General features: G+C 50.3%; 1 protein-coding gene across 3 annotated transcripts in view; it reads right to left on the reverse strand.

The window, feature by feature from the left end:
- Positions 1 to 6,072: 6,072 nt before the first annotated feature.
- Positions 6,073 to 12,673, reverse strand: part of ARID3B (AT-rich interaction domain 3B) — a 57,079-nt gene continuing 50,478 nt past the window's right edge. For 2 of the 3 annotated variants that reach the window (XM_087824304.1, XM_016210522.2), the window contains 3 exons: positions 12,341 to 12,595; positions 10,840 to 10,938; positions 6,073 to 8,500 (listed from right to left, as the gene is read on the reverse strand). In XM_087824304.1, the coding sequence (XP_087680430.1) occupies positions 8,343 to 8,500; positions 10,840 to 10,938; positions 12,341 to 12,595 (512 nt within the window). In that variant the 3' untranslated portion in view covers positions 6,073 to 8,342. The remainder of the gene's footprint in view (positions 8,501 to 10,839; positions 10,939 to 12,340; positions 12,596 to 12,673) is intronic. The other variant, XM_087824315.1, reaches the window with a different exon arrangement.

A 12,673-nucleotide genomic window follows, 5' to 3' on the forward strand; every position in this document is an offset into this window, starting at 1 on the left:
GACCTAGAATTTGACCCTGGGTCATGGGCAGGGGTCCTATGGGAGTGGCTGATGGACCAAACTTACAGCAGGGCACAGAATCTCAGAGAAATGGGGCAGCAACTGGATAGGGTCTGGATGCTGCATCAACATCTGGCTGGTGGGAGGTGGGAGGGGCTCCTAGGGCCTATACAGCATGTTCCACCTCCAGTCCTATCCCCAACCTCCAACTCCTTCCACCCTGACACTCTTTGGGTCTCTACCTCAGTCTGTCATTCCCAAGATTCTATGGTCTTCACTATTCTCAAATTAGTGGTTAAGACTGTGGGTTCAAGGAGGGGGGTTAGGGGGCTGAGTGAAAAAGGTAAAGGGATTAAGATGTACAAATTGCCATTTATATAAACAGTCATGGGGATGTAAAGCACAGCATAGGGAATATAGTCAATAATATTGTAATAACTGTGTATAGTGCCAGGTGGGTGCTAGACTTATCGGGGATCACTTCAGAAGGTATATAAATGCCTAATCTTTGTACTGTACACCTGAAACTAATAATTGAAAAATAAATTTAAAAAAAGTAAAAAAAGACTGTGGGCTCAGGTACCTGAATCCTGGGCTTAAATCCTGGCTCCAACTATGGAAAACAGTATGGAGGTTCCTCAAAAAATTAAAAATGGGACTGCTTTTTGATCCAGTGATCCCACTTCTAGGAATATATCCTAAGAATCCTGAAGCACCAATCGGAAAGAATATATGCACCCCTATGTTCATAGCAGCACAATTTACAATAGCTAAGATCTGGAAACAGCCAAAGTGCCCATCAGTGGATGATGAGTGGATTAAAAAGCTGTGGGACATTTACACCATGGATTACTATGCAGCTCTAAGAAAGAAGGATCTCTTACCCTTTGGGGCAGCATGGATGGACCTGGAGAATATTATGCTAAGCAAAATAAGCCAGTCAGAGAAAGACAAACATCACATGATCTCTAAAGAGCAAAATAAACTGATGATCAAAATAGATCAAGTGACACAGAAGCAGGGAACAGACTGATGAATCTCAGAGGGATGGTAGGGTTGGGTGGGTGGTTGGGATGAGATTAACCAAAGAATTTGTATGCATATATGCATAACCCATGGACACAGACAATAGTGTGGTGAAGGCCAGGAGGTGTGGGGTGGTAGAAGGGGTCAACGGGGACAAAAAGGGGACATCTGTGATTCTTTCAACAATAAAGATAACTTTTTTAAAAAAAATCCTGGCTCCACATACTAGCTGTGTGACCTTGGGTAAGTCACTCAACCTCTCTGGGCCTCATCTGTGAAAAAAAAAAAAAAAAACAAGAACAAGAACAGTTTTCCTCCCCACCAGCTGGCTGTGAGGGTGAAATTCAACAGGTCTGTAACAGGCTCAGTGCTGTGTTGGGCACACGGCATGCAGTCATGAAATGTTGCCTACTGTTATACACCTCACGCTGCTGCAGGCATGACTGCTTTGAGGTGAAAGTCCCCTTCTAAACCAGGGTCCCTTTGGAGTCAGAGAGTTGCCAATGGGGTTTGATTCCATTCACCTATTTGCCCTCTGTATTAGTTTGCTAGGGCTAATATAACCAAGTATCACAAGTGTGTGGCTTAAATAACAGAAACAGTCTGGAGGCTGGAAGTCTGAGATCAAGATGTTGGTAATGTTGGTTACTTCTGAGGGCTGTGAGGGACAAACTGTTCCTGCCTCTCCCCAGCTTCTGGTGGTCACTGGCAGTCTTTGACATTCTTTGGCTTGTAGATGCATCATTACAGTCTCTGCCTTCATGTTAACAAGGTGCTCCTCCTTTGCCTGGCTGGTGTAGCTAAGTTGGTTGGGCATTGTCCTGTGCATCAAAAGGTTACTGGTTTGATTCCCGGTCAGGGCACAGGTGCCTGAATCCTGGGCTTAAATCCCGGGTTGCAGGCTCGATCCCCATGTAGGGGGCCTTGCAGGAGGCAGCCAACTGGTATTTGGCCCTCATGTTGATGTTTCTCTCTCTCCCTCTCCATTCCTCTTTCTGGAAAAAAAAAAAAAAAAAAAAAGCTCCCCATGTGTGCATGTTTTTTATGTTATTTTGGTCAAATTTCCTCTTTTTATAAGGACACCAGTTATATTGGATTAGGGGCCACTCAAATTACCTCATTTTAACTTGATCACCTCTGTAAAGACCCCATCTCCAAATAAGGTCACATTCTAAGGTACTGGGGGTTAGAACGCAAACACATTTTTGCGGGGGACACAGTTTAGCCCATAACAGTCCCAGTTTGCTTCCTTCCTGCTACCTTCCTGCTGGGTGGGTTGGGTGTGACTGGGACCTCATTTTCCCTTCACTTAATCCCAGGACCCTGACACAGCTGCAGAGGCTGGAGTGTCGGTTGGAGGGGCACGGTGAGTGCTGCTCATTGACACTGAGGCACCTCCTCCACATCAAGTGAGGGAAGCAGGCCATGCCCTGCTTAAACCCAAGATTCTGTGGGGGAGGCCGCTGGAATCCTCTCTTGGGCCTCAGGAAGCAGGGTTTCCATGATGATGGAGATGGGTTGCGGCCTGTGGCCCTGGTGAAACCTCTTGCTGTCTCTGGGCTCTGGTCCTGTCTGTACACTGGGAGTGGTGTTGGCAGGACTCAGGAGTTCTGACCCTTAGTGATCCTATGATGCTAGTCAGTTTACTCAGCAGGTCAATGTCCAAGGGTCACACTCTCTGTTGCCCTTTAGAACTAGACCTTGGTCCCAGCTGAGTAGCCCCCTGGCTTTGGTTGGCTAATGATGCTCAGAATGGGGTGGGGGCAAGGGGACAGGGTCCTGCTGTCCCCACCAAGTCCCAGGATTGGGCAAACTCAAGGCCGGAAGAGGAACCAGAGGACTGTCCTGGGTGGGCCCCACTAGGGGCAGAGGGGAGAACTCAAGGACAGGAAGGGGTTGAGCTGCAGCAGCCCCTGCAGGAAGTGAGAACTGGCCTGGGCGGTCCTGGCTGTTCCCTGACCCAGGTTAAGCTGGGAGTGGGATTGGAAGAGAGGTCTTCCTTTGCTGTGTTGACCAGGCCCCCTAAGACCACACTGGGCCCTTGTGACTCGGAACCAAAGGGGCTGAGACAGAGGCCACTTGGAGAGGTAAAGGTAGGGCCGAACTTGGGAGGTGGGTGGAGGTTGCCTGGCTTGATGGAATCAGTTGAGTCGGGATCAGATTGTCTCTACCAAGGGCCAAGAGCAGAGCTTAGACCCACCCCAGGCTGCCTGGTCCTTGCATCATCTCTAGGTGGTCCTGGGAGGCCCTCACTCCTTGGCAAGGCAGGCTCACCTATCAATGAAAAGCTCTGAGTCCCAAGCTCTCACCACCTCTCAGACTTTCTGGAGCTCAGCCTGCATCTGGGCCAGCTCAGAGCCCACCTCCTGCAGGGAAGTCTGGGAAACGGGAGGGGTGGTTGGCTCCTATCTTGGTCTGGTTTTTCCCTCAGGACATCACCCTACCCTGGTCTCAGAGCTCCATTCTCACAGGGTTCTGCCTGGGACTATGCCTTGACCCAAACAATGGACATAATGGCTGGGAGATGCTGATGGAATAGCACTGGGGAAGGGAGCAAGATGCCTCACTCTTCCCCTCCAGACTGTACAGGTGACCAAAAATTTCCTGAATCCAAAAATACTGCTGGATCATACTCCTTAGTGCTTCCTGTATGAGTACCCCCAGCCTAAGGTTGCCCTGAGGCCAGGCCCAGGTCTGTAACCTCATCCATCTGTAGATCCTTCCCTGTGGCTGGGACCACAGGTCCTTGGCCTCCACCAGCGTGGCACACACCAGTGTTTGGTAATTGGTAGATTCACAGCCAAGTTATTGCCATCAGTGCTGTGGGTCTCCTTGGGCACGCGTTCAGAATGAGCAGAACTGCTGGGCCCTAGAGGAGGTGTACGTTCTACTTGAATAGGCGATGTGGAAGTGTTTTCCAAACCGGTTTGACCAATTTACTCTCCAAGCAGTGTGAGTTCCCACTGCTCCTCATCCTCAAGACCTAGAACCTCAACACTAAAGTTTGTGGTGATCCAATGGTGTGCAATGGTTTTCTGTGCATTTCCCTGATCACTAGTGAGGTTCAGCCATTTGTATTTCCTCTCTGCACACCTGTTCATAACTTTGCCCCACCTTCCCTTCTTTTTGCTTGTATCTTAATAAGCATTAAAAAGAATACATTCTGGCTACTATGCCTGTTAGTTGTGTGTTGCAAATCTCTCTCCCTAGGTTTTTATTTTTTAACATGTTTTTACTGATTTCAGAAAGAGGGAGAGGGAGAGAGAGAAACATCGATGAGAATCATCAATCCGCTGCATGCCCCCTATTGGGGATCGAGCCCGCAACCTGGGCATGTGCCCTGACTTGGAATCATGACCTCCAGGTCCATGGTTTGACGCTCAACCACTGTGCCACGCCAGCCGGGCTCCCAGTTTGTCTTTTTACTTTATGGTATCTTTAGATGAACTTCTTTGAAGGGTCTACTTTGAGAAATTTTTCTGTTTCTCAGGCTCTGAGATAGTCTCATGTTTTCAAGAATTGAATGGGATAGAATTGCTGTGGCCTGGGGCCTTCTCCCTAGATTCTTACCTGCCACTTCTCTCAGCAGTGCTTCGTCACTCTGCTGTTTCCATCTCAAATGTCTTCAGACCCCCTTGTGCTAATCTCTCAGTGCTCTCCTAGACTAGGTCCACTGAATCTCTACGGGACAGACCCCCAGTGTGTCACAGGAAGTTGTGAGGTGTGATGCCAACTACTGGTCATCAATAATTAAAGTACTGAAGGGTTAGCAATTTCTTTCAAAAGATTTTTAAAAATCTGTGAGAGATTTAAGACTGTCCCATAGTCACTCTCATTTTCTAGCACTTCAAAATGGCAGAGAAGGGATGCCCGCTTTGCAACCAGAGGGTTGAGACAGGTGAGGTGCATGGTGTGGGATGGAGGAGGTCAATTATAAACCCACCCAATAATTACCTCTGCACATTTCTTTTGGTTTTGCCAAAACCAGGTTGCGCCCATAAAATGTACATCATGGCAGAGAAAAATACTGAGCACTCTCAGTCTATGCCTGAGTCCCAGGGGGTATTCCAGGTGTTCACACCCAGAATGTCTCCCGGCTCTAGATCAACCTTCTAGAAAAGTGGGTTTTGAAAACCCCCCCCACCACATTGGCAGTGCCCTGATGCTGAGAATGGAGCCCAAATCCCTTAGCTTGGGATCCTCCCTGGCCCCAGCTGCACCTCTTCCCACTTCCCCTCTGCACCACCCACCAATCCTAGGACTGGCCAGGTCCTGACTACCAAGTTTCCATATATAGGTATCAGTTCCTCTGCTGAGGCTTCCTCATATCTTCAGCTGGCAAATCTCACCTTTTCAGCTTAAATGTCACCGCCTCTGGAAAGGCTTCCATAGATTCCCTAGTGAGCTGCCCCAGCATATATTGGCCCTTCAATAGTCTACTATTTCAGTCATGCTGTATTCTAAAGTATTGGTTTTTGTCTAGTCATGTGTGCCTCCCACATAAGATTGTGAGCTCCATAGGTATGGGGACCACTTATCAGCAGGAGCTCAAAAAGGGCTTGCTAGTTGCTGCCAGGTAGCTCAGGCGGTTAGAGCATCAGCCCCATATGCCAAGGTTGCAGGTTCAATCTGTGGTCAGGGCACATACAAGAAATAACCAATGAACGCAAAAATAAGTGGAACAACAAATCGATGCTTCTCTCCTCTCTCTAAAACAAACAAACAAACAAACAAACAAACAAACAAACAAACAAACAAACAAACGGGGGGCTTGCTAAATGGAGGCTACTCCCCCAGGCCTGTGCCTGCCAGGACACTGATGCACCACCACAGGAGGCAGTTTTGGTGATCAGGCAACACCAGAGATACCCCGCTGAGACAGAAGACAGGCTGAGTGAAAAGACCGGTGAGCAGTGAAGGAAGGGGAAAATGTTCAGGAAGAATTGGTGGATCAGAAGAGCAGTAAACTCAGTCCCTTTTTATTCTGAAGGCTTTAGCCTCTCCCCTAGTACTCTCCAATGGTAGTCACTGAAAACACCCACCCGCTTGTGTGAAGAGGTAGAGGTTTATTTTAATATAAACATTTGAGAACATGTAAGATAGAAAATAACCACAACATATACAGACACCTGCTGCAAGAGGACGTCTGAGGTATTTATCCACTGCTTGGGCTACCCATGTGTTATCACTTTTATCCTGGTTAGAACACACATAAATGGGGAGGAGGAGGGGACAGAGCTGCCCGGGCTGCCTGCCTGTGGGGCCTTCAGGACTGTACTTTGAGGGTTCCTCTTGGCCCAGGCCCTGTTCCTAGGGACACCTGCTGGCATCCCCTCTCTCAGGCTTTCAGGCTGAGACCCTGATATTGTCCTGAGGTCAGCAACGGTTTGCTGAGACAGGGAGGCTGGGCCAGCTGCATAAGGGAGCAAATCCAATGACTAGAAAAACAGTGTGCTGTTCCTGTATCCTCTGGGTAGGAAGAGTCCATTCTTCGTGACCAAACCCCTGAGAAAAACACACTGGCGAATGTCTGTGAGACCTTCAGGTGGGCCCAGTGCCAGCTAACTGGGCTCTTCCCTGGCACCAGATCCCAGATGCCCTTCTCTGCCCACACCCTACACTTGCCTGGTGGGTAAGGGAGGAAGGCTTTTGAGGCCAGAAGAGGGTGAGCCCTGGTGGAGGGGCTGTGTGTGTGGAGGGCTGGGGGGGGGGAGAGAGAAGATGCGGTTCAGCAGAGCTGCAGCTTACCAGGCTGAGGCATGTTTTGTGTTCAAGTTCCGGAATTCCCTTTCCTAGACAGGACTAATGTTAGTCAGGTGTGGGCTTGAGCCAGCATGGGCTCCCACCACAACCCAGAAATGTCACAGTGGGTGGTGTCTACTGAACACTGCAGGGCTTACTGATTTCGAGGTAAGCCTTGTGTGAGAATCAGCTCTTCTTACAATCCAAGAGCAGCCTGCTCCAACCCAGGTCCAAGAGGAGACACAATTCAGCATCTCATTCTCTAAGGCCCATGGCCTGTCTGTCCTGAGATGGGAGTGTGGAGCGAAAGGGAGACATCCTGCCCCCTCTGGAGAGTGGGGGGTAGAGGTTGGGACTAATCCTGCTCTAGCAGAAAATGGGTCTAGGGCCATCTTCAGAACTGGTGTGGTTTCAGGACCCAACCTGTGTGAAGGTAGGCTTCCACCCCACCTCCTCCCCGCCGCTCTGATCCCTGAGTCATCTCTACTGTCTGTCTCCCTGCCTCCTCAGTGGGGTTTCATGGAAGGGCCAGAGGGGCTGGGGTACCAAATCATTTGTTTGGCTTTGGGGTGATCTGCTCTCATTCTTTGGTGCTATAATAACAATAAAAATTTTAAAATAAAAAATCAAGTCAGCGAAACACATATAAAAAAGATTTCAGAGATGCAAATACTTCCTGAAGAGTCAAACATCAATAGTTACAAATCTGAGGTATTTCAATGAATCTGACATCAGCAGGCTTGGGGATGTTGGGGTGGAGATGGCCCCATGAAAAGAAAGGTGGCCAAAGGGCAAGTGGGCTGTTCCTGGGACAGCTGGCCAACAAGGGTGAGTGGGTAGCATGAGGCCTGAGGGTCAGAAAAGGGTCAGTTTGAAGTGGGTGCTAGGGCCTGCCTAGGCAGCCCCTGGAGGCTCTGCCTCTCCCTCAGATGTCCATTGGGCCCTGGGACCCGAGGATTGCCCCCATGTGCCCTTTCTTGGGTCCATTACAGGGAGAATAAAGGGCCCTGAGGACTGCTTCAAGACTTGAATCTGAGGGACCTACATCCCAGGAACCAACATGGTAGGCAACGAAGGCCCCATCTCATGCTCAGCAGAGTAGGGCTACGAAGGCACGCTCTTGGCTCCTAGCAGATCCATGTGAGAGTTAAAGATCAGGGCACTGAGCAGGGGGAGGGACCAGTGACCCTGGGGTTATGGCAGAAGGCAGGGGAAGGAAAATAAATTAAAGGGGAAGGGATATGGAGGGCCTTCAGCCTATGTTGGCTTACAGATTGTCAATACACTGTGCCCAGGATGGGAGGTGGCCTGGGAATCCCCTGGAAGCTGGCCCCACCCATTTCTCCAGGACAATCCCTGATTGGACAACGCTGCCGTGTCCTGCCCCTCCAGCCTCTCCCTGTCCCCAGAGTACAGCAGGACCTGAATGGAGCCTGGGCAGGTAGACCTGTCCAAACTCTCAACATCTGGTCAAACGGTATTTGACGTGGGATCCGTGAGATGAGGTAAATTCTGTGCATCAACTTCCTTCACTCTCAACAGGAGAGTGAGTAGTGGAAGCTGGGTCCTGCCCCTCAGAGGGACCAGCTGGTGGAGGGCTCTGCACTGGGGGTGCCCCGGGATGAGGTAGGACTTGGCGAGCAGTGAGAACTGCTGCTGGTGCTGTTGTTGATGCTCTGGGGAGCAGACCCTGCGATGAGGTGAACCACAGGCTTCTGGGCAAATAGCACACCTGGGGTGGGGAAGAGAAGCAAGTGTGAGCAGAAAAAGAGAGAAGAGGTGGTTCTATTGATTTCCACTGATTTACTGCTGCCTGACTGCAAGGCTCCACTCTGGACAAAAGTTGCTGTCCACACGTGCTGACAGAAGTCCCGAACACTGTCCTGCTTCAGATGCTTATAGGCTGGTGAGGGAGACACATAGCAGAGTAATTTTGCTAAAATATCACAAATGCTCTAAGGGAAGTGTCCCCAAGGTGTTGTGGGAACAAAAAGGTTTTGGAGAGCAGGGAAGATTTGGTCAGGAAAGTCTCCAGGGGAAGGCTGTAACTGGATTCTTAGAAAAAGTGTCCTGCTGGTGTGGCTCAGTGGTTAAGTGTCAACATGTAAACCAGGAGGTCATGGTTGGATTCCTGGTCAGGGCACAAGCCCAGGTTACAGGCTCGATCCCCAGTAGGGGGCGTGCAGGGGGCAGCGTACTGACTTTTCTCTCCCATCGATGTTTCTTTCTTTTTAAAAATATGTTTTCATCGATTTCAGAGGAAGGGAGAGGGAGAGATACAAATATAAATGATGAAAGAGAGTCACTGACCAGCTGCCTCCTGCATGCCCTCTACTGGGGGTTCCAGCCTGCAACCTGGGCATGTGCCCTGACCAGGAATCGAACCCTGACCTCCTGGTTCATCGGCTGATGTTCAACCAATGAGCCATGCGGAGGGGATCATCCATGTTTCTATTTCTCTATCCCTCTCCCCTCCCTTCTAAAATCAATAAAAACATTAAAAAAAGATTAGAAAGAAAGGGAAGAGGGGAGGGTAGAGAAGGAGAGAGGAGGGGAGAAGAGGGAAGGAGAGACAGCACACAGCAGCGAGGTCTGCTGAGCTCTTGGGGGCCAGAATGGGCATGAGGGGCTCTCAAGAACAACTTTCAGGTTTCTGGCCTGGGTGACTGCGAACCCACTGGGAAAGCACACTGGTGTAACAGGGATTGAGGCAGGTGAGGTTTGAGGAGCTTTCAACACTCTTCTGAGTGCTCCCCATTCTGAGAGAGAAGAGAGCATCATCTTCTTTCTCCTGATAGAGGACAAAAGGATGTGGAGATGAGGCCCTCACATCCTCCTTCCCTGTTTTCTCCATGAATCCACTGCCAACTCCCAAACCTTCTGGACCACCACAGCACGATCAAAAGGCAAAGAGCACCCAGGCCCTGCTCATCCGGTCTCCTTGAGGGCCTCCTGTATCAGGCAGAGAACTCTGAATGTGGCCTCTGAAGCACTGACCATGTGGTAGCTAGTGAGGCAGCCTGGCATTGTATTCTAAGTCCACAGTCCTTGTATTCTAAATACCAGTTTCTCTGCAGGCTGCTCCCAGGAACTCTGCAGCTCCCCTGGCCCTGACCTGATGCCCACAGCAGGTAGTCCAGCAGAGATCCAGAGCATGAGGCCTACAGGGTGGTGCCCCGAGGGGGCCTTGCCCCTAACACAGGAGCATTCAAAGGGCCAGAAACATGCTCAGAGTAAATACCCCATTTTGATGGAAAAGGCACCTCCCATGCATTCTGTAAAACAGGTGGCTGATGCCCGGGCTCCTGGCAGAAGGCCACTGGCTAGAATGCCCAGCCTCTTTAGCCCCAACTCATCAAGCTGTGCTTAACAAGAGTTGGTCGAGTTTGTTCCCAAACTCATCTGTAAACGAATGAAATGGGAGTGGGAAGAGGATTGCTACTATGAAAACTAAGTTGACCACCTTGCAAAAGCTTGGTAAAGGGGCTAAACCAACCAACCAACCAGCCAACCAACCAACCAACCAACCGCCAAATTAGACTAAGGGAGAGACAACTGAAAATGACGGGAAAAATCACCAACATATATAGGCCAATTCTGCTGCATTCAGATCCCTTTGCCTGTGTCTGTCTATGACCCATTTTAAAGAAATGACAGAAGTTTAGAAAGAGAACAGTTGAAGTACAAAGGAAGGAGGCCATGCATTAGAAGACCATATGGTGGACTCACAATACAAAATCTTAGCATATAACGTTTAAGGCATGGATATAGAATTATGATTCTTTACATTAAATGACTTCTCAATTAGCAAGCCAACCATTGGTCCAAAAAGGTTAGGTGCAGGGTTTCTATTGTTCTGTAAAAGGTGGAGGGAATCTGTCATCATATTAGTGATCCTCAGCCTCTACTAGCCCAGAAGAACCATTTTTCCTGCAGAATCTTGAAACTACTTAAAAGGAAGCCACCCCCAGGAAGGTGTGCAGACAGGAGGGTGACAAGTGGGGCCAGTCAGGCAGCTGCACTGAGGCTGGCCACCACACTGTGAGCCTCCCTCGAGCTTCAAGGCCTCACCTGCATAGGTGGTGCCATCGATGTCCACAGACATGTTAATGCTCCCGATGCTGCCTGTGGTCAGATTCAGCGCTGTAGCAGAGGCTTCTGATCTGTCTTCTGCTGGGGACAAGGGAGACAGCAGGCCTGGTCAAGCCTTCCAGCATTTCTGTTGTCCTTTCCGAGGCTCTCCCATGCTCCTGGTCTGGCCATAGCAGGCTGAGGCCCACTGTTAGAAAGCATCTACATAACCTTCTCCTGAGCATAAGTTCTGGCACGAGGACTCAGGTGTACTAATGTCCTATTGCTTGCTTTTTCCACTGAGCCACTTCACCTCCCCAACTCTCTGATTGAAGAAAAAAGGGATCACCATCAGCAAGGAGGCTGCCCTTGGCTCACAGCTGTGTGCTGGTGCTTTCAAAGCAATTTGGCAAATTTCACTTAGCACCCACTACCCATCAGCTGGGAAACTGGAGATCAGGAAGACCCAGTCTCTGCCTCTTGTTGCCTCTTACTCCCCATCACCGGGCTGAGAGGTCCTCAAGGAGAGGGGCTGCCTACCCAGCACCTGGTACTACATCTCAGCCTGGGCATCTGGGGCTTGTGGAAGGCCTCTGCCCAGCTCACCTCTGCCTGCTCATCAGGCACAGGGCCAAGAATTCCTCCAGGTGAGTGCCTGTTCTGTTAGCCTCTGGCTTGTGCAGGACCGGGGCACCTGGCCTTGAATGGGTAACAGAGCAGAACCCTGCTGTCTGGGCCATCACCTCCAACCTCCTTCTGTTCCTCATCCAGGGGAAGGCTGGAGAGGGACAGGCTGCCTGGGAATATGCACAGCTCCTCTCTCCACACCTGTTTTCTTCCCCACACATGCTTATTTCATGTTTGTTCTGAGACAGCATCAAAGGCAATAATGGCAAAGAAAATGTGTGTGAGGAGGGAAGGGTGGGGAGAGGAATAAGGGACATGGAGTATGTGGTTCAGGGGACATGAAGGTGGGGCACCTGAAAAATAGAGAGGAAGGGAAAGGGTGTCAATTATGCTGCCAAACTTGTGGTTCCTCCTTCCCACTGTTCTGAGGAACACTGGAAGCTTGGACTGAGGCAACTTGGCCCCTCACTGAGCCTCAGGAATAGAGGTGCTGACTTTCTTCCAGATCTGCCCTGCGCTTGTCTATATCCCCACATCCGGTAAGGTGCTGGAGTACAGGCTGAGCCCTTTAATTTAGACAGATCAAAAGGCTGGTGGGGGAGAAAAATACAGCTACTGTCCCTGAAGGCCTCTGGCTCCTCCTCGTTGAACTCTGCTTCTTCTTACTGCTAGAGGATAGGGCACTGCCAGAGGCAATTTCTGGTTCTTTAGAAAATGACCTCAGCTTGGTGAACTGAGATCTCAGTGGCCACAGAAGCCCCATGTGGCTCCTAGACCCTTCTGGGGGCCTGAAGGGCAGAAGCTGGGGGAGCTCCACCCCAGTCTCAGGGGACATGAATGGGCCCCTGAATGGAGTGTGGCTTGGCACACTCACCTCTGCCATTGACCCGGATCTTCATGGGCAGCTGCCGTGTCATGCTGAAAAAGTTGCGCTGGAAGGCCTGCTGCACGAGGCGCTGTTCCTCCTCTGATAGCTTGGATGCCTTCTTCTCAGGCGGCTCTCCTGACTCTAGCCGTTCCCGCAGCTGCTCCAGTGTGGCTATTCGGGTGCCAGCCTGCTGGCCTGCCAAAGTCATAGGCACAGCCAGACGATTTGGCACAGGTACTGTTGTCACTGGGACTCCATCACCTGGTAAAGGCATCAGAGCTAGACCAATCCACAACCTACCCTTCCACCCAGGCCCTGGACACAGAAACTTGGCTCCAT

Source organism: Miniopterus natalensis, chromosome 1, assembly GCF_054644295.1.
Source record: "Miniopterus natalensis isolate mMinNat1 chromosome 1, mMinNat1.hap1, whole genome shotgun sequence".
Classification (NCBI taxonomy): Eukaryota; Metazoa; Chordata; class Mammalia; order Chiroptera; family Miniopteridae; genus Miniopterus; species Miniopterus natalensis.